The sequence below is a fragment of the Drosophila subobscura genome, chromosome J (genome assembly GCF_008121235.1).
Source record: "Drosophila subobscura isolate 14011-0131.10 chromosome J, UCBerk_Dsub_1.0, whole genome shotgun sequence".
Taxonomy (NCBI): Eukaryota; Metazoa; Arthropoda; class Insecta; order Diptera; family Drosophilidae; genus Drosophila; species Drosophila subobscura.
The window spans coordinates 12,460,471-12,480,708 of record NC_048532.1 but is presented as its reverse complement, the minus strand read 5'-3'; the positions used below and the strand labels follow the sequence as shown (position 1 = coordinate 12,480,708).

Below are 20,238 nucleotides of genomic sequence, written 5' to 3'. Positions count from 1 at the left end.
GAGGAAGACAGAGAGAGAGAGAGTAACCACAGTTCGTATTCGTAGATAGCCAAGTTAAACAATTGTCGAGCACCCTTGAAGGAACTATTCACTATTCTGGGGCTGCTAAGGTTCCCAAGCATACAATAACCAAGCAGATCTGTACAGTCCAGCTGAATTGAACCGTGTAATGAAGCAACTCCAAGCAATGTACTTAGTGTGTTGACTGGCGGGAAAAGTACTCCCAAGAGGGGGATAGAATTTCAAAGTTCACTGTTAATAAACCATAACGAAAACACACACACGACAGTTTGTAGGGGATGTGGATGTGGGTGTGTCGTAATTGCATACATTACCAAAATAATAATAGCAGAGCAGACGAAGAGAAGAGTTCTGAAAGCGCCGCCACAAGCCATACATACTTACATACATACATACATATGTAGATGTAGATCGTTCAAGCCAAACGAAACCCGAAACAAGGAAATCCAAAAAGTGAAACCTAACATAAATATAACTGAGAAATGAAGAACATACGATCAAGAGATCCGATCCTAGTTAATTAAATTGTACATTTGTATCATTCAGCTGTAAGAGCATTGCGTATATATAGTATGGATATATATATATGATGTGTATCGTAATATATTAAAACTTAATTTTACAAAAAAACCACAACGAAGGAACTTCAATTGAATACACAACTCAAACGCTAAGCAGTGCAGCTACAAAGTTAAACAAAACTGCTTGCTTCTTGGGGCCTTAACAGTGGTCATAAAACTCTGAATGTGGTTCACAAAAATGCGCAGCAGTTTAATCATAACTGTAAGTAAGAATATCGATTATTATTTTTAGGCTTTTGGAATATTTAAATAATATTTTACCGATAACCTTTCTCCCATATATTGCTCACAGCAGCTTATGCTTGTCAAACCAACCACCATGAGGCTCTAAAACTGCTGGGCTAGTTGAAATGCCAAATCAAAATCCAAATAGCATCCAAATAAATCCGAGCATTCATTGACAGGGATTTATTTTTTGCCCCGCCCAGCGCCCCAAGTCACGCAATGGCCATTGATTAGCATAATTAATGCCAAAAACTTTGCAATCATGTGAAAAATATCAAGAAACTGCCAAAAGCCGAGGCGCAAATCAGCAAAAGCGAAAGTATGTTAGCATAAATCGATCAATGGGAGGGAGCAGCAGGAGTACCCAGGCATAAACCTATTTATAAACATGCTGTAAGACGCGACCACAAGGAGCAGTGTAATGGCCCAGGCTGGGAGGCTCCTTCTTGCCTTGGTTGCGTTTCCTTCTGTGCCCAATTCTGTGAAGTGACTGCCAGGTGACATACGGCACAAGCGCAATGGCGCTGCATGACTTCTTGGCCAGATGAGGCATGGCGGAGCAGCAGCTGGAGGGGGCTGGGGCAACATAACAATAAATACCGCTAGGCAACCGTAAATTCCTTAGCATGAATCGATTTAACGAACCCCGTGGGAGCGGATAGGAACCCAATTGCAAGTCGACTCGAGGGTCTAGTCAGACTCAGAATCAGATTCAGGCAGGTACAGATTTTTTTCCACCTCAGACCTCAGAAACAAAGTGTGCCAGTTAAAGGCTATCGAATATAGTTGAATATAGTTGCCACATCCCCACCCCCCATCTAGTTGGAGTTCCCCCCAATCTATATTCTCAATCAAAAGTCAAACGTTGTTCGAGCGAGCATTTATTAATATTTCTTACGCAATCTTTGCTGCACACAGAGCATCGTTCATCATGTTGCCCAATCTGAAGGCACGTCGCATCACTGGCATGCAGCTGGCAAGCAAGCACCTGGGGCCAGTGGCCAAGTGCCCGCCACGCTACTCCGAGGAGGACTGGGACTACAACAACAAGATCAAGTTTAGAATCACCTGCGACCAGGAGAAGCTGGCCGAGCGCATTGTCGAGTGAGTATCGGTGGTGGAGGGGAATGGGCTGGCACTTCCACAACTTTCTCCCAACCCAGGGAATCGCGTCGCGTGGTGGACGAGACGAAGGACACCACCAAGAACTGGCAGCGCGAGGTGGAGCACCACATGCGCGAGCGCACCAGCGAGATTCGCTTCCTGGTGGACGAACTGAATCGCCAGAAGAAGACGGCCATGCTGGAGGACGAGGCCCTGAACACCTATCGCAATCGGGTGCTGAATGCCATCGAGTTCCTCAAGGATAAGTCACTGGCCATTTGCAAGCAGTGCCTGATCCTGCGCGAGGGCCGCATCGGGGTAGATCTCTGCGATGACGAGGTGGATCGCTCGCTGCGCCGCGAGCTGAAGGTGATCAAGGGCTGTCAGGGGCTGGCCGATGCCGCTCTGAAGGAGGCCGAGGAGCAGATTCGCAAGCTGCGTGCAGCCATCTATCTGCTGGACCAAGATCTGGCCGCGAAGGACAAATCGCTGGCCATCGACGAGAAGAATCTCAAGCTGAAGGAATTCCAGCATGACCTCGGCAAGGGTCAGGACTTGTCCAAGTCGCACTGGTAGGTGGTCGGTGGTACTGGACCGTGGGTAGTTGGTCTATATTCCCTTTTGATTTATTCCCCAGCCAATTCTCTTTGACCGAGTGGCAGGCGCAGACCTACGAGAACCTGGAGGCCAATGCCAAGGCTCTGGTCTCGGCCGGCCAGCTGCGTGCCTATATCGATCTGCTGCTGAAGCAGGTCTGCGAGGACATGCAGAACCAGACGGACCGCACTAATGAGGCCTTTGACCGGCGCATTGCCGAGACGAAGCACGTGAAGCAGTGCCTGGAGAACAAGCACAAGGACACCATGGACCACATTCACCAGGTGCAGCGCAACATGACCGACCTGGAGAAGGAGATGATGGACAAGCAGCGCGCCATTACCCTCTGCCAGACTCGACTCAGCAATCGCGCCCATCGCCCGGGACTGGAGCTGACCTGCGACATGGTCCAGGATGCGCTCTACAACGAACTGCAGGCTCTGAAGGCTTCCGTCTGCAAGCTGAACCAGAAGCTGAACGAGAACAAGGCGTCGATGCGCTACTTGATGCACGTCCAGGTCATGCAGGAGGAGGAGATCAATATAAAGACGAATACTTGCAAGATCGACGAGGTCGATTGCATGACTTTGCGCCAGGCACTTAAATACCAGTCCTTCTAGGCAACCATCTTCCACTAGTAGTCCAGCCACATATACACAAACAACTATTAATCAAATTAGGTGCATACGTGCATTTCGTGTTCAATTCAAAATTAATTAATAAATTGAAGTTCACTTTCGATTTCAAGTTCCAATCAACAAATTGAATATTTCGCTCAAACTTATATCGGTGGAACATGGTGCCGTCTCTAAGTATAACCGTTTGCCAAACGCAGGTTGATTTAAATTACTTTTGCGGGAAAATTCTAAACAAGCGACTTGCATAGCCAGCAGAAGTTGTCAGCTCAGTGCTGTCACAGTTCCCACATTGAAAAGTCGCATGACAATAGTATCGATAGTCACAGCCAGCAGTGAAATTACGTAAATTCCATTTCCAACACGTTACGTCTTCCGATTTGTTTGCTGTTGACCTTTTTTGCATGAACTGTATTTTGTAAACAAGCAAATTCAGCAATCGGTTTGTGCCGAGGGTCCCAACTTGCTGTATATATTAATCAGAATATCAAAAACCAACAAAACTGATCCATTATAAACGGTATATTTTGAAATTGAGCAGGTATATTATGGTCTATTCTCGAGGGTCGTGCGGTTTATCGATAAGTCCGCGGTCACACTGGTCTGTTTCACAAAAATAAAGAATTAACCAAAAGAATTTAGTAAAACTAAATAACCGCTAGTCTGGTACGCAATTCAAGTGCGTATTTAGTTATCTATTAACCACGCGCTAAGAGCGACAACCATGGTAGTGTCGGAGACGGACAAGGTAAGCGCAAATAGGAAAAAATAGCCGCATGGTTTTAGACCTCAGCCGTGGCACACACAGGCTAAACAGGGTTGTTGCACAAGAGGGGGACGGCGCGAAAGCAGAAACAGTCGAGCAAAAGCGTGCAGCTGGCGTTGGCGTGGCATCATCGCAGAGGACGACTCCTTCTCATTCACCAAATCCAATCAGTAAAGCACCCGCAATTTTGCACGCAATTAGCAAAACTCACTGTTAATTGTTATTTGCACGTTTGCTGTTGTCAACGTCATAACTCTCTCGCTCTCGCTCGCTCTCTCGCGTTTACGCTCACCATTTGCATACCACACTTTTTTTTCGCTGCTCCGTCGCTGGAATTTGTCAAGACAATCGCACACACATCGCTATCGGTTGTACTTGTATGTGTTCGTGAGTGTGTGCATGTGTATATACAGCATAAATAGGTAAAGCAGAGAAACAAAAAAGTAAATTACTGCAATAAGCAACTGAAAAGCAGCGGCAGCGAACAACAGTTAAATCATTTCTGGCATGGCGACGGCCGCCGACCACGACTTTCATTGCAGTCGTCCGAGCATCGCCTGAACCGTTGCTTTTCTTTTCTCTCGTATTCTCTTCAGCTTTTTGGTAATCCGCGTTGCCGCCAGTCAAAACTTAGCTAGAAACTCTTTGTTCTGATCGAATCCGACAGAATTTTCAGTGAAAACCCTTTAACTCAACAATACCTACAACTTTTTCCAACAGGCAATCTGTGTTTTTGTGTCAAATACGTGCGTTCGTGTGAGTGTAGAAGTGCTGTGGGGCAACTTCACTTTCGTATCGGGAGTAGCTTGATTCAGTTCAAAGTAGAAACATATTATTTTCCCAGGAATTACGAAGGAAATACATTTTTTTTTATTAAAATTTATTTTTTTCGAATCGAACAAAGAAAAGCGTCTTGAAAAATTCGGGTCACCGGACAACGCGAGCACCAACGTATCGTATCGTACCGTACTTCCATTTACAACAAGTTTAACAAGTTTTTTCAAATTATTTTTGTTTTTTTTTGCCAAATTGAAAGGCAAGTGAAAAGCGAGAAGTCAGTCGATCTCCAGGCAGTTTAAACCCTGTGCAGTGCAGTCAGATATCAAGAAATTCAGCAAGTAATTCCACCCGGCCGCCATATACACACACACAAGAGAAACGAAAAACGAGAAACGAAAGAAACAGAAAAAGCTTCGCTCGCTCGCAGCACACACACTCACAGAGACACACAGACACAGACAAACGATAGCGACAAGTGAATCAGCGACTGATCGTCTCTCCTTCGGGCAGAAGCAGCGTGAAGAATCAAGAATCTAATCGAAATCAAATCAAATCGCCACAGAATCATCCACACACGGCCACCGACATGCAGAGCGACTTTCAGAGAATGAAGAACTTTGCCAATCCCAAGTCTATGTTCAAAGTAAACATCCCAACCCGAACTCGGTTCCGCTGAGCGTTTGCCCGCAGCAGTTTGCTAATCTCTTTTCCACTCTCTTTGTGTATTTTGCTCTCTCCCCACAGACCAGTGCTCCCACCGCCGAGCAGGGTGGCAACCCAGCTGCCAACACAGTTGCCCCTGGACGTCCGGAGCCCACTCCACCTGTCGCTGTGGCTGCCCCTGCCGCCGCTCCGGCCCCAGCTGCAGCTCCGGCTCAGCCCAAGGATGAGGCTAAGCCTACCGAGGGCGGTGACGATGTTCGCACAGAGCATCTGTTCAAGCACCCTCTACAGAACACATGGACCCTCTGGTACTTGGAGAACGATCGTTCAAAGTCGTGGGAGGACATGCAGAATGAGATCACAAGCTTCGATGCCGTCGAAGACTTCTGGAGTCTATACAACCATATCAAGCCCCCATCTGAGATCAAACTGGGCAGTGATTACTCGCTCTTCAAGAAGGGAATACGGTGAGTGGCAAAAGGGTGTGGTGTGTCAAGAATCCCCATAGCTATTGATCATCGCAATTTTTCAGCCCCATGTGGGAGGATGCTGCCAACAAGCAGGGCGGTCGCTGGGTGATCACCCTCAACAAGAGCTCTAAGACCGATTTGGATAATTTGTGGCTCGATGTGGTAAGCGGGGAAGCTGTCGTATATCATGTGACACCTATTAAATTCTATATTAACTTATCCATCAGTTGCTTTGCCTGATTGGCGAGGCCTTTGATCATTCGGATCAGATTTGCGGTGCTGTCGTTAACATTCGTGGCAAGAGCAACAAAATCTGTAAGTAAATCAATGTCCACTCCACGAAAGCCTTGGCTAACCACTCGTCTCTTAGCCATTTGGACAGCCGATGGAAACAACGAGGAAGCTGCCCTGGAGATTGGCCACAAGCTGCGCGATGCCTTGCGTCTGGGACGACAGAATTCGCTGCAGTATCAACTTCACAAGGATACCATGGTCAAGCAGGGATCGAACGTGAAATCTATCTACACATTGTAAGTCGTCAGTCGTTGCACAAGACTTAACATTATTTTCGTTTCCTCTTATTAACGGTTAAATCCTACAGAAATTAATCGTAACACAAGTCCAACAACCCCGAAGTGAAACTGAAGCCGAAACCGATACACTACATCGCCTGAACATCGTTGCATTCATAGGCCAACACAAAATCAACCCGTTTTCTGTAGAGATCATTATTGGAATATACGAAAAATAAACACGAGTACACTACAACAGGAGCATAGAGTCGATTCAATTGCATTCTCTTGAAGAACAAAAAGTTGTGATTTCTCCTAATTTGGAAATGGGATGGAAAAAAACGGAAATGTGGCCATTTTGTATATAGATAAAGTGTGGCAACTTGGATTATGGCTCTTATTATTTTCAAAATGAATGTGTTGCACAAATATTCCGATAGATCATTTTTTTCTTCAATAACTTGTATAAATAGAGGGGGTTAAGTGCGATCCCACGCTCATGATTTTTCGGTATATAATATAGTATATTTTATAGATGTCTTTGGTATATTTAAAGGGTATTTTTTTGGCTCACACTTACAACGCAAAAATGAGAAATTTACATGTTTGATCAATCCAATAAATGAAAGTCATGAAAACTAGCTAATCTTGTGGAGAATTTATTGATGAATCGGATAAAATAATAATTTCCACGCTGAGAATACTAACTAGACAGTAATATTAAATAGAACAACAAAAACGAGGAATGTCCATATACTTACGGTATATTTTTAATATGATAAAGTCTATTTCGGTATAGTTCTGAGGGTCGTGCGGTATATATTATCGATAAATCGGCGGTCACACTGCATACTCAATTCGCCGCGGACGTAAACAACACTGAATTTAGATAATTCCAAAATCCAAATCCTGGTTAATTCAGGATGCCCTTTGTGTTTAATTCGTAGTTGTCAGTGAGAAAAATATGTACAATTTGTGAAAGCAATCAGATTACGGGCCTGTAAGCATTGTGACGCGGCCCCAACAAACGGGAAAATATCAATACGAGCGAAGAAAAGAAACCATTCTTTGTGCAGCAGCAAAAGTATATAATAATAGACGCACCAACACAAACACGGTGCCCAGAGCCAAAGAGCGTTGCGTTGAGCCTCGAAAGAACATAAAAGTGCAATATATTGTGTCCGTTTGGCAAAAATCGAACTAAAACGAGCCAGAGAGCCAGTGAAATTGGTGAAATATCAAGCTGCGTTTGCTATAAATAAAGCAGCGACAGCAGCAGCAGCCAGAGGACGACAGCATCTGTTTATCATCGAAAATAAACAAAAGGCCCAGCCAGCCAGCGCGCATCAAAGACAAAGACGAGAGAACTGAACCCTAGGGGTCGCAGCCCCAAAGAGAAACAGCCCTAAGTCTGCACGACTATGCGATACCCTGCCGCGATCTCCGACATCTAAAGAGGAGTACGCACCCCCCATCCATTATCCCCGGACCGGACGAGCCATGCCTTGCGATAACGCCAAAACTTCTTCAGACATCGAGCATGTGGATTGGAACTCCGGCCAGCACTATGCCAATGTCAGGTGAGTGTCTTGCCCACCATCCAAACTTCTTTCAATCCCTCCCCGTGTCGTGCCCTTGACACGGCCAAAGTGTCGCATAGTTTGGCGTGCAGCGACAAAACATATTCATTACGACCAGCAGCCAGCAAAATAACCCTATAAATTATTCTGGGGCCCACATTCAAGTACAACTGAAAACCGAAATAAGTGCATGCACGCAATTGAATGGGTCTTGTGGGTGATGGGTGATGGGAGCGGTATTGGTGCGGCGGGACATGACACTTTATTCTCTTCTTGGCACTCGGATTGGATCGGTTCGGACCGCGGCCATCAGCCATCGTCATTGTCCATTGTTTATTTATAGCTGGGAGAGAGACGACAACGAATCGTTTGGGGAGTCGAAATTATTGTGTTTTCTCAACTGATTTCGCTGATAATTGAGTTTCATTTCGGATTCTATTGAAAGCAATGGAGTCGTCAGGGCTTTTATGTCTGTGGATTGTGAGTATGTGAAACTTCCCCCAAATATAAACTTGTTTATAAATTAAAGCGCTCATCCAGCTGTCGACAATCAAAACATTTTTCTAACACATAGCAGATAAGAAGGGGACCCCTTTATGATTTCCCCAAACAAAGATTATTCATAAGCGGATGTGGTCCTATCCATTTGCTCCATTTCTAATTCAAATTTATAAATCCATTTTATTGCGGTTTAGAAACTTACGTTTATCGCCTTCTAATGACAACCATTAAGTGAACACTTAATAATATTCATTGTGGGAGCGAGAGATTAAGCTATCGGGCACCGATCTCCTCCAGATCGGCTCCAATTGAAATGCAAAGTACTTGGATTTATTATGTTGTTTAAGTGTCAAGTGGCTGGGAACCTGGCGCATGCCGCCTGCTATCTGGTTGACTAATTGGTAATTAGTTGCGATTTATATAAAGTTTATTTAGTGCCTCGTGGGGTCAACACTTTCGCTCGGATTTGCATGCCTTAGCAAATGTTTGCGAATAGAACTGGGTATACTCGTACTCGTATTTTTGCCAGTCATAATTATTGCACTCAGATAGCCGCTGTGGGAGCTGTGACGTTTTAATCTAGGCGGACACGAACCCGTCAACTCTCTCTCGGTGCAAACTCCCACATGTCCGCACTTTGAAGGGCTTATCACCCAGGCACGGCACGGCACAGCCACACATCACAAATCTAATCTGTCGTTGAGCTGTGGAAATGTGTCTGTTTCTCGCTCTCGCGCTCTTGTTTCTGTTGAATAAATATTGGCAACTGTTGTGGCTGTTAAATGCACATAGTACCTATGTATATATACATATATATATGTTTATGTATATGAGTATGTACATACAGTGGCGGAAAAAATAATAGAAACGACAGTTTTTTTCGGTTTTTTCAAAATTTTGTTCAGCGAAAATTATTTTTTTTTAAGTTTCATATTTTTTATTGATAGCTTACCTAACAATGTTTCAAAACGTAACAAAACAATTTAACAAAAAAACTCGATATACCAGAAATTAATTTTCAAAGTTTTTAGGCCCGGAAAAAATAATAGAAACGAAGCCTAATCTTTTCATACATTTTCTTAAAACGGTTTAAATTGAAGTATATTGGTAACAATTCATAAACTAACGGCAAAAGAAGATATAAAATAACTTTTCCCGTTGATCCGGTTGTGTTTGTTGTTGTTAGAGCTTCAGAATGGGGTGCGGAGGACATTGTACGGATTTAGAAAGAAAAAATATCCTTACACCAGGATATGAAGGTCACACAACGTCAGATAGTGTTACTATTCTAAAATGGGTTTAATAAAAGCTTTTTTGACGATTAAGGACAAAAAATAACGAAACACACGCGGAAGAATGCACGCAACTTCGGCTTGGTTCGACACACCACCTTGTTCAAAAATCAAAAAAAATTCTTCCTCTCTTCGGAAAATTTGAAAAGCGATCTCAATGCATCGGTTAGTGGTCGTACTGTATGACATAGGTTGATTTAGGTCGATAAAAAATTACACGTAGATGAAATGGACATACCTAAGCCCGAATATGAGATTCAGAAAGGTACTCAATGCCTCAAGGTGCATTTATTTCGTATAGTCAAAAAAAAAGTGTTGTAGGCAAATGAAACTAAAGTCAATTTGCTCAGATTTGTTAGGAAATCTCATATTAGGCACCTTAATACAACTTCCCACGACCAAATGTACCCAGGACGAAATAAATGCACCTTGGGGCATTGGGTACCTATCTGAATATCATTTTCGTAAGTATATACATCTACTTTAGCTTTGTGTAATTTTTTATCGACCTAAATCAACCTATGTCATACAGTACGACCACTAACCGATGCATTGAGATCGCTTTTCAAATTTTCCGAAGAGAGGAAGAATTTTTTTTGATTTTTGAACAAGGTGGTGTGTCGAACCAAGCCGAAGTTGCGTGCATTCTTCCGCGTGTGTTTCGTTATTTTTTGTCCTTAATCGTCAAAAAAGCTTTTATTAAACCCATTTTAGAATAGTAACACTATCTGACGTTGTGTGACCTTCATATCCTGGTGTAAGGATATTTTTTCTTTCTAAATCCGTACAATGTCCTCCGCACCCCATTCTGAGACTCTAACAACAACAAACACAACCGGATCAACTGGAAAAGTTATTTTATATCTTCTTTTGCCGTTAGTTTATGCATTGTTACCAATATAATTCGCTTAAAACCGTTTTAAGAAAAGTTATGAAAAGATTAGACCTCGTTTCTATTATTTTTTCCAAGACAAAAGCGTGGTCTTCATACAAATCAGGATACACTGCTTAAAAAACTTACGAAAGGAGCCCTAAAGAGGGTCCTATATAAAGCCCTAATATCCTGCAACAAAGCACACTTGCTTTGATGTAAACAACTTTCACCAAAAACAAAATATTTGGATTCAAGTGTGAATCGCCTGTCGTTTCTATTATTTTTTCCGCCACTGTATGTGCGAACATGTTGCACGGCCAGAGCTTTGGCTTGGGCAATTACGTCCAAATATTTACAGAGTATAATGAAAATGTAAAGTGGAGTGGAGCGGTGCGCAGCGGGGGTATACAGCTGATAAGGCTTCCGCAAACTATTGTTGTATGACTCACAGACAAAGAGTGAGAGAGAGATGGTGCAGGTACAGTGGTACACTGGAACACAGAGCACTATAAACTATAAATTTCTCTATAGCAGCTTGACCATTTATGATATTTCTTTGTTATCACAAAGATGGCAAAATGCAAACAATGGATTACAACAATTATTTTCATGTAGATTTTTATGGTAAAATTGCTACAATAAAAGCACCATAAACAGAGTCAGCCAGCCGCTGCAGCAGTGACAATCTTTGTTATGGAAGTTCCACTGTACTGTCGAATAGGTTGGCCAAACAAAGGAAACTCCATGTGCGCACAACATTATATTTGGCGCCCCCATCACGCTCTCTCCCTCTCGCTCACCCGCTCTCTTTATAACTTTTGCATTAATTGCCCGGCATTACCTCGAACTTAAACCAGTTGGAACTTAAAATAAGTTTCCGAAACACAGGCACAGCACACAAAAAATAATGCGCAAATATCAAAGCGCTGGAAGAAACAAAACAAAGCACAACGACAGTTGGATCCGACTCCCCCAGCACTGTCTTCATATCACGATTATTTGTCGGATCTGGTCGGTCTGGGCAGGGGCGTGCCCTGTTTCGTTGACTGACTGTAACTGGAATGAAACTGAAAATAAAGGCGCTAATTTAGTTGCAATTAAATTTGAGTACAAAGGAGGACTAAATGCAAGCAAGATGTTAATCTATGTCCGAAATTAGATAGCTTGAAGGAGAAGCATTAACTAACGAAGAGAAAATGCCGATAAGGTAGATACAATGATGGAATAGGTTCTACCCACCGTTTGGTTTGCTCAACATCATCGTCATCGTACCTGAAGCATTTCGTAAATACAACACGTATCAATAATCCGAACAACTCTGCTGATTATTTACTGTGTTTGCCAGCGATAACAGTGGGAGATAGCACAAATACACACAATGTTGTGCATTTACTAGGCTCGATTCTCCGTCTGTTGATTAACCAACAATCATGTATGATTGATAGAATAGAAGGATACATATTAGCTACCTTTTGGTAGAGTTAAATCTGTCATTTGAGAGATCTAATCTATCATTTCTTACATTTCTTACTTGTGCTGTGTTCCTACGTTTATTGATATGTGAAATGTATTTGTTTCTGATAGTGTGTTCCCAGAATTAAAGAGTGATTATGTGCTTTAAATAGAGGACTGATTTCCTTGGAAATGCGAAAAGCGACTGTGGGGCAAATGGGAAACCAAACCAACAGAAAGAAAAGTGCTTAACTGCATTTCGCAACGGAAACCCAAGACCCGTAGGGGCAAAACCGTTTCGTGTTGTATTATTTTTTCGACTTTTGTTGAAACCCTAGCCCCCCACCTGCCTGTCCCCTGTTCCCTGTCCCCACTCGTGGCGTAATGCGATAGCATTGCAAATGTTTGTTTTGTCCGTACTTATAGATGCCCTTTGATAAAGTACAATTTAAAAAGCAAAGTGTTATATGAAGTGTCCAAAGGGGCGAGTAGAGGGAAATTGCTTGAAAAGTAATGACCCGCGATCCATGATAAATCTTTCTGGGAAATACGACTGCTCTCTCACGTTCTGTATAATTCCGAGCGATCGAACGTGTTCCTATGTATGAAAGTTTATTTATATTCATGCATTTGAATCGGCCTTTCCAATCTTATTGCGTTGAAAATTTGTGGAATTTTTTTGAGTTGAGTTGAGGGGCTTTTCCACTCTTCGAGGAATAATATATGCCACTAAGTGCCCATGGACCAAGAGGTGTGAGGAAGAAACAGCTGCCAGCGACCGTCTGGAGCCACCCAAAAGCCTAATGAAGTCATAAAAATTGCGACTTACGCATAGAAATGTTGTTATTGTGGCGTCTTTGGCTGGCTGGCATCCATCGAAGCAGAAAGAAGGGCCCTAAAAGGGATAACTATCTAAGAGGCAGACATATGTACGACCTACACTGAGGGAAATAGCTACTTAAAAAAGACAAATCGAAGACACAATGATGTCATTTCTATAAGCCACTTAAGGGACCGAATAAATGATGCAATGTCTTCGAAAGCTGGCCAACTGAATGTTGGCTTTATTTGCCATAAATGTGCTGAGTTTTCTTTGAGTGTACATGTACTTTATTTGTGTACTTTATGAACTGAACTTAAGCTTGGAAGCTCCTTTGCGGCATAGGCCACAAATGCTATTCATCGATCCAAGGACAGTATATTGACTCGAAACACGAGCATTAGACAGAGGGAGACATGTCCGCACATCCAACTCTACTTTCATGTCCACATCTACGTCCACGTTCATGTCCATGTCCATGACCATGTCACTGCTGACAGCCACAACAAATGTGTTTAGTAGGAGCCTTTGCTTTTGCTTTTGCCTTTGCCTGGGCTTTGGCTCTTACCACTTGTCCATTTGTCCTGTCTGTCCTTCGACTCAATCACGCACTTGCGGGCTGAACTCTAAAATAGAAGCAGACACAAGTGCCACCACAAACACAAAGAGAGAGTGGAGGTGGAGGGCATGGGAGATGGAAGTAGATAAAAGCTAGAAAGTAAAAGTTCTCTACCAGCCACTGGCCCTTACTTAGATTAGATACTACAGTTCCATACACACACCCACAGGTACACTGGTTCACAGGTGGTGCCTGAGGTGGTGGTGATGGGCGGGCGTGTGTTTCAGCCATAATGATAGGGCGGCCAACAAAGGCTAATTGCCTTTGTCCAGTGGAGAACTTGCCACACAACCAAAGGGGAACCTCAACGAGGAACTTGCAAGAGTGAATGCTCACTGACGAAAGGCAGGGCACTCATCTGAGGCTCATGCCCACACACATGCTAATCAGGCAGCCATCGAATCAAAGCCCCATCGCAAAGTTCAAGTAATGCTTTATAAATATGCATTTGATTACATTTTGGTTTACATATTGTACATATGTATTATGTATGCATGTGATTGGGTGAGCACGGACTTCTGTTAGCATTTTTTAGAAGAGAGATTTCAACAGAAATATATTTTCTTGGAATGCAAACGCAATAAATATACCAAAAAATGTGAAATTTATGTAGCCACTGGTCAAAGTATTTCCGTTTGCAAGATCATTTATATCAAATGATTGAATGCCAAAAAACTACAGTACAAAAATGCAATTTAAGCAACACTCTAGAGTCTAGACTCTAGAGTCTAGAAGTTTGTCGTTGCTAAGTTTTATCTTCAATCTGTACATTGTATTGGCATTTTTAGCAGGAAGTCATCCAAATGGTTCGTTGAACTTTCGCTCACTTGCTTCGGTCTGGTCTTTGTACGTGGATTTCTATTGATATGTACACAGATTTCTCTTTATGGAATCTCTATATTTCGACTGTAGTTCAACATACAGAACTGATGGCCACTGAACGTGACTCCTATGCACGTTCTTTGGCTGGAAAAAGAAAAGAGTTGACAGCTGCCAAATCTGATTCATTCGAAGCCACAAAAAGCTTTCATTAATATTTCTCCCAACATTATTCAGACATATCTGGGCTCCCCATCATTAATATTAATTTATGCTTTAAAAATGAATGCAAAAAATGCGAATGAAATTGGTTTGGCTTATCAGGCGTAATGATTTTTTATGCGCATATTCGTCCAGGGTGTTGTGCGTTGTACAGTGCGTTTCACAGCCATAAGAACAGCTTCACCCAAGCCTTGTGTTAATTCTGCGGAATTTATGTGTTCATTAACTGATCGCCATTTAATTTGTCATCAGTGTTGTGTATTTAATGATTACATTAATGGAAAATACATTCATTTATTCGTTAATTATCGCCATTCGATTAGTTAATTTATTCCATAGTTTATATTCCTTTACTCAATTTAATGAGTTTTCATAATTGAATTTTGCTAATTGCTGACTCAACCTCTGGAAAACTCGAATGTCTTATTCGATCAGTGACTGAATTCGATGACAACAGATAGAAACATGATTATTAATATTTTTTTGATGACTTAACTATTCTCCAAATTCCACAACTCAATGGATTCAATCTCTAGAGTCTTAGATTTCTGCAGAATTGATTTATTTTGAATATTTGAGGCATATATTTTGCCTTGAATTATGACTTCAATGCTGCTGAAACGCACTATCCATTCGCTTTGCAATGTAATTGGCATAATGAGGTTAATATATGAGTACAACAGAAGCTGAGGCATCACTCGTTTTCAATTCCAATACATCGCTGAAAGGGCAACGGGCACAAAGGCCTCCGAGACTCAGGCACCCACTCCAAAGTTTGCCTTTTTGTGCTGCCAATCAAGGCAGATAAAGAGAGATTTCTGTTGATGTTCCCCCCTTCTGGTGTTGGTACCAAGTGTGGGATTCATTTCATCCATTTCATAACATTACAAGCAAATTATTAACTATATTCTAATTTATATTTCAGATTCGGTTCTGGCAGCAGCCAGGCCTCGCAAAATAGCGGTGACATCTGCCGCATCTGCCACTGCGAGAGTGATCCTTTGAATCCCTTGCTGACGCCCTGCTATTGCTCCGGCAGCCTCAAGTACGTGCACCAGGCATGCCTGCAGCAATGGCTAACCGCCTCCGAGACGAACTCCTGCGAGCTGTGCAAGTTCCCCTTCATCATGCACACCAAGATCAAACCCTTCAACGAGGTAAGTGTCCGGCTCCAGTTTCCATTTGAATCCGCATCTAATTTATTTGATTTCGTTTTGGCATTGTTCTGGCTTCTGCTGCATCGATTGGACTTGGACTCTCGGATGTGATATGTGAATGTTGATTTGTGTGTGCCTCCGTCTCCCCATTGCGGTTGGGCTCGTCTCCATTGCAGTGGCGCAGCCTTGACATCTCCGGTATTGAGCGGCGTCGCCTCTGCTGCTCGGTGCTGTTCCATTGCGCGGCCGCCCTGTGCGTCATCTGGTCGCTGTGTGTGCTCATCGAGCGGGCTGCAGACGACGTGCAACGTGGTCTCATAGGTACGACTCGATTCGCAATTAGTTGCCGGAACTCCAGCTCCAGGTTCATGCGGGTCGGATAAGTGCACAGAATATCTGTAATTGTGTAATTGTTTAGCTGCCCCGTGAACCGATCCAAGCGGCTGGACTGTCATTACTGAAAACTGCTTATATGTACATAGCTTATAATTACCCCTTCTCTCTCTCTATGCTCTTTGTAGACTGGCCCTTCTGGACAAAGCTGGCCGTAGTCACCGTGGGACTCACTGGGGGCATCGTCTTCATGTACATCCAGTGCAAGGCCTATCTGCATCTCTGCCACCGCTGGAAGGCACGCAACAGGTCAGCATCAGGCATCCCTGTCTAAATTTCCACTCATGCAACTTATTTCGAACGTTTCCACAGAATCCTGCTGATTCAGAATGCGCCGGAGAAGATCCATCCATTGGCCCCGCCTTCACCAGTGGCCGCCCGTCATCATCAGCAGTTCAGTGAGCCTCTTTCACACGGTGGGACATCCAGTGGAGCGGTGGAGATCAATGCCTCTGGCTTGGCTGTAGCCCACGCCGCACACGATTCGAGCTGTGCGGCACTGGAGAGCGGTGCTGGCGCGGGCGGCCTCAGCCAGCAACAGAAGCAGTTGCAACAGCGGCTGCTGAATGCCTCGCCACAACACATGCTGCAGTTGGCCGCCGAGCTAGAGGTGCCGCACAGCAGCAGCAGTGCTTGCACACAAACCGAGGACCCGCTGGGACAGCGTCAGCAGCTACCGGGCCAGCCACTGGGTCAGGTGGCAGTGGCCGCCAACATTGAGTGCTCGCAGTCGCAGCATAACTACGACCGTGACTGGGCGCTGGACGATGTGGTGTCACAGATCTCCTCGTTTAGGCCCTGTCCCCAGGGATCGGGCAGCATGACGCCCTTTCACGACTCCATACACAACGTGCTGGAGCACTCAGAGGGCTCGAGTCGCGGCTCGGCCACTGATTTGTGTGTCGGCTCGCGGCAGGATCTCAGTGCCAGCGGAATATCTACAGACACGGGCCGCGAGCACGCCCTCCAGCTCAGCAGCTTCAGTGGTGAGTGGATCGTCCTCCTTTCTTTCAAACACTCTTAATAATGTATCGTATCTCTGTTTGCAGGCAGCGGGGAACAGAAGGCGCCCTCGATCAGCTCGGGAGTGTCGCATGCCGTGGCCAACGGGCTGGGAGGATTCGTATACAAGCCGCACCAGACGAAGCGCTACTCTAACTCGTCCATCTTTCTGGAGAACCGTGATATGCTGAACGACCCGAGCGTGGGCCTGGACAACGCTGTGCACCCGTACGACTACAGCACGCCGCCAAAGATAGACTACCGCCACTCGAGCATCCTGGGCTCGGACCAGCCCATCGGCTGCTGTGCCGCCGACTGTCTGGGCAAGGGCGATGGTAAGGAGGAGCTGCGCCGCTACTCAGACCCCAAGCTAAAGGCTAGTGCAGCAGACACCGTGCTGGACATTGACCTGCCCACGTCGCCACTGTCGCCGCCAGCCGCCTACGCCAGCCAGCATCCGCAGCCCACTCTTGTCATGCACCGCTCCTTCGACAGAGGCGTGAACGGTTCCTGCGCTGGACCGGACGGCAGATGCAAGGGACACAGTGCCGCCGATGCCCAAATGGATCGTTCGCGCCTCTTCTTCAAGTCGTTGCCAAATCTCAGCAGCAGCTGCGAGAGTCTCATCAAAAAGTGATTGAAGCCCCCCCTCTAAGAGCTCTCTATATCCCCTCTATACCCTCCCCTGGCCGGAACCCCTTTGTTCTCAAGTATTCATCGCTGGTCGAAGCCGACCAACGATCCACTATACAAGATATCCACAGCTGGAGATGGACATGTTTCTTTTTATACCGCACACGCCCTGCTTTAACGACTCTTGCCAAGCGGAGGATCCACTTAGTTGTTCTTCTTCTTGTTTTACATATTATAGCAACCCCCATAAACAATTTGAGACTGCAAAGAAAACCACTTAAAGGAAGATAAATACTGTACGATACGATAGGAGCAGGTGTGGAAAGTGTTCTTCATTTGGACAGAAAAAGAATGTGTGGAATATAACTAGTTTTAGTCGCTAATTTGTCTCAGCACTCTTGATCCACAAACCCCAAAAGCACATCCAGCATCCCACACATGTACGCCAGACATTTCACTTGAGTTCCACAGCCCGCTGTCCAAAGCCAAAAAAAGATCCACAAAAACCAACAAAGGAAAGTAATATTTAGTACGAGATGGAATGATGGAGGAAAGGAAGGAGAATCGAAGGATCGTCATGGTCTGATGATGTGAATTGTGTACTTTGTTTCTTAACTTCTAAGTCAAATGAAATTTTAAAAATTGATCTGTGATTAAGCGTCATTGAATATACATACATACATACATACATAAATGCAACGTACATCCGTACATACATACATACATACATAAATGCAAGCATACATATTGACAACAAGAACTACAACAAACTGCAGAAGTATCAACATTTTTACTTAACAATAAAAAAACAACAGCAACATGACAACCACTAAAAGCTTTTTCGCGGTTTAACATGCAAAGCCATGTGAGAGAGAGAGCGATAGAGAGCCTGCTGTCTACTGCACTCACTCTCCTCTCTCTCCCGCTAAACACTCTCGCTGAAAGGTATGAATGAAAGCCGTTTTAGATATATAGACCATAGCATTACAGTATATACTTATGATCGCTACGAGTTGCGACGAGCATAGAAACCAACAAACAAAAAGGGACAACTAAATTTTTTATTATGTACTAAATATTTAAATAAATATGTGCAAATGATTACATTATCCAAATGGAGAATTGTGTTTTGCTGTTGGTGCTCCAGACAAGGAGAGCGAAGGTGGTGGAAATAAATAATACACTGGACAACTGGAAAGTAGTTTCTTTATATTTTATTTGATTACTCACAAAAGAAATGCAAAATTCTCTCCGAGTGTTGCTGCTGTTCTGTTACAAAAAAAGTATAATATCAAAGCGAGAATCGTATTCTCCAGTAATCATAGATACATATGTATATTCGTAGCCTAATTATAGCGACTAATACAAAGGGTTTATTATTTAATGGGATTTTAAAATCGCTTAACACTAAAATGTGATGACAAGTGTGCCTTTCATGTGTATTTGTGTGTGTTTGGGCGTGTAATACGATGTTTGTGTCTGTTCTGTATGAGATGGTCTAACGGCATCCTTTTAGTCTTGCACTCTCCGAGCAGCTCTGCAACACTCCGCTTTCGCCAGCGAAACCTCCTCTCACCCGGTGCTTTTTGTACGCCCTGTCTACTTTCCCGTCTCCATCTTTTCGCCAGCGCCATTTTCGGTCTTGCCATCGGCGGCGACTGCAGCTGCAGCCCCCTCAGGAGCCTTGACGCTCAAGTGCGCAGGACCGGTTTGCTGGATCTGAACGATGCGCTCCGGCTTGGGCTGCTCCTTGCTGGGCGGCGGGGGCGCCTTCAAGGTGAGCACGCCGTCCGAGGAGACAGTAGAAACGACCTCGTTGGGATCAAAGTCCTTTGGCAGAGTGTACTTGCGCACAAAGTGGCGCTGAATCATGCCGTGCCCGTCCTCGCGCTCCTCATGCTTCCCCTCGACCACGACTGTCTTGTCTACCACCTTCACGGTCAGCTCGTTGGGCTTGAACTGCGACACATCCATGCAGACCTGGAAGCCATCTTTGCCAATGGCAGGCAGCAGCGAGTTCTGGCCGCCAGACTGACGGCGTGGCACTAACTGATGGGGATGTGAATGGTGGTGGCTGCGCTCGTACGGTAGGAAGCGGCGGCGCCCCAAGGAGGAGCCGTGGTGAGGCAGCACCAGACGTGGACGCTGGAACAGATCGTGGGCATGGACCCCGAATCCAAAGTCATCCTCCAGAAAGTGATCCCACTCGTTGTAGGCGCCGCGGTAGTCATGTTCGAGCTCGCGGGCCAGGCTCAGTAGCGGAACAAGCGACATTTTATTTTTATTTCTTTTCACAAAACTCTTTGTCTGGGCAAAAAAAAACTCTCACGTTGAGGCTTTTAACATGAACTTTTCGAATGCAACTGTTAACGGTCGCCCTTTACGTCGGCCTTTTATACCGACGCTCTGCTCACGCACACTCGTGCAAGCAACAAGCTGTTTTCTCGTTCTCTCTCGCACTCTCCTCTCTCGACGCTTCGCGCTCTTTCTGGCACAGCCGGCACCACCACAATGCCGGCA

At 44.5% G+C, this 20,238-nt stretch overlaps 4 protein-coding genes across 10 annotated transcripts; 3 read left to right on the top strand and 1 right to left on the bottom strand.

The window, feature by feature from the left end:
• The first annotated feature begins 1,643 nt into the window (after nucleotides 1-1,643).
• On the top strand, nucleotides 1,644-3,269 carry LOC117895503 (tektin-1). Its single transcript, XM_034803200.1, has 3 exons — nucleotides 1,644-1,931; nucleotides 1,991-2,503; nucleotides 2,569-3,269. Exons 1-3 carry the CDS (start codon nucleotides 1,759-1,761, stop codon nucleotides 3,146-3,148), a joined length of 1,266 nt encoding a protein of 421 aa, XP_034659091.1. The 5' UTR covers nucleotides 1,644-1,758; the 3' UTR covers nucleotides 3,149-3,269.
• A 489-nt stretch (nucleotides 3,270-3,758) lies between these two features.
• On the top strand, nucleotides 3,759-6,615 carry LOC117895513 (eukaryotic translation initiation factor 4E1). Of its 7 annotated transcripts, XM_034803212.1 has the most exons (8): nucleotides 3,789-3,911; nucleotides 4,650-4,685; nucleotides 5,272-5,352; nucleotides 5,454-5,839; nucleotides 5,905-6,004; nucleotides 6,070-6,157; nucleotides 6,213-6,372; nucleotides 6,444-6,615. In XM_034803212.1, exons 1-8 carry the CDS (start codon nucleotides 3,888-3,890, stop codon nucleotides 6,448-6,450), a joined length of 882 nt encoding a protein of 293 aa, XP_034659103.1. In that variant the 5' UTR covers nucleotides 3,789-3,887; the 3' UTR covers nucleotides 6,451-6,615. The 7 variants fall into 7 exon arrangements, with proteins under 7 accessions (XP_034659108.1, XP_034659109.1, XP_034659105.1 ...); XM_034803214.1 differs by lacking the exon at nucleotides 4,650-4,685 and having other exon boundaries at nucleotides 3,776-3,911; XM_034803216.1 differs by lacking the exons at nucleotides 3,789-3,911; nucleotides 4,650-4,685 and adding an exon at nucleotides 3,987-4,099.
• A 588-nt stretch (nucleotides 6,616-7,203) lies between these two features.
• LOC117895491 lies at nucleotides 7,204-18,364 on the top strand. Its single transcript, XM_034803187.1, has 6 exons — nucleotides 7,204-7,934; nucleotides 15,459-15,690; nucleotides 15,867-16,011; nucleotides 16,212-16,332; nucleotides 16,396-17,069; nucleotides 17,133-18,364. The coding sequence occupies exons 1-6, from the start codon at nucleotides 7,855-7,857 to the stop codon at nucleotides 17,720-17,722; spliced, it is 1,842 nt and encodes a 613-aa protein (XP_034659078.1). The 5' UTR covers nucleotides 7,204-7,854; the 3' UTR covers nucleotides 17,723-18,364.
• Nucleotides 18,365-18,985: 621 nt separating this feature from the next.
• On the bottom strand, nucleotides 18,986-20,082 carry LOC117895520 (heat shock protein 27). Its single transcript, XM_034803224.1, has one exon. It carries the CDS (start codon nucleotides 19,990-19,992, stop codon nucleotides 19,318-19,320), a length of 675 nt encoding a protein of 224 aa, XP_034659115.1. The 5' UTR covers nucleotides 19,993-20,082; the 3' UTR covers nucleotides 18,986-19,317.
• Nucleotides 20,083-20,238: the final 156 nt, after the last annotated feature.

Excerpts from the sequence above, each read along its gene's own strand:
- LOC117895520 (XM_034803224.1), bottom strand. The coding sequence starts at position 19,992 with ATGTCGCTTGTTCCGCTACTGAGCCTGGCCCGCGAGCTCGAACATGAC.
- LOC117895513 (XM_034803212.1), top strand. The coding sequence starts at position 3,888 with ATGGTAGTGTCGGAGACGGACAAG. Across the intron at positions 5,353-5,453 it reads ATCCCAAGTCTATGTTCAAA|ACCAGTGCTCCCACCGCCGA; the intron begins GTAAACATCCCA and ends CTCTCCCCACAG. Across the intron at positions 6,158-6,212 it reads TGGCAAGAGCAACAAAATCT|CCATTTGGACAGCCGATGGA; the intron begins GTAAGTAAATCA and ends CTCGTCTCTTAG.
- LOC117895503 (XM_034803200.1), top strand. The coding sequence starts at position 1,759 with ATGTTGCCCAATCTGAAGGCACGTCGCATCACTGGCATGCAGCTGGCA. Across the intron at positions 1,932-1,990 it reads CTGGCCGAGCGCATTGTCGA|GGAATCGCGTCGCGTGGTGG; the intron begins GTGAGTATCGGT and ends CTCCCAACCCAG. Across the intron at positions 2,504-2,568 it reads GACTTGTCCAAGTCGCACTG|CCAATTCTCTTTGACCGAGT; the intron begins GTAGGTGGTCGG and ends TTTATTCCCCAG.
- LOC117895491 (XM_034803187.1), top strand. The coding sequence starts at position 7,855 with ATGCCTTGCGATAACGCCAAAACTTCTTCAGACATCGAGCATGTGGAT. Across the intron at positions 16,333-16,395 it reads CGCTGGAAGGCACGCAACAG|AATCCTGCTGATTCAGAATG; the intron begins GTCAGCATCAGG and ends ACGTTTCCACAG. Across the intron at positions 17,070-17,132 it reads CCAGCTCAGCAGCTTCAGTG|GCAGCGGGGAACAGAAGGCG; the intron begins GTGAGTGGATCG and ends CTCTGTTTGCAG.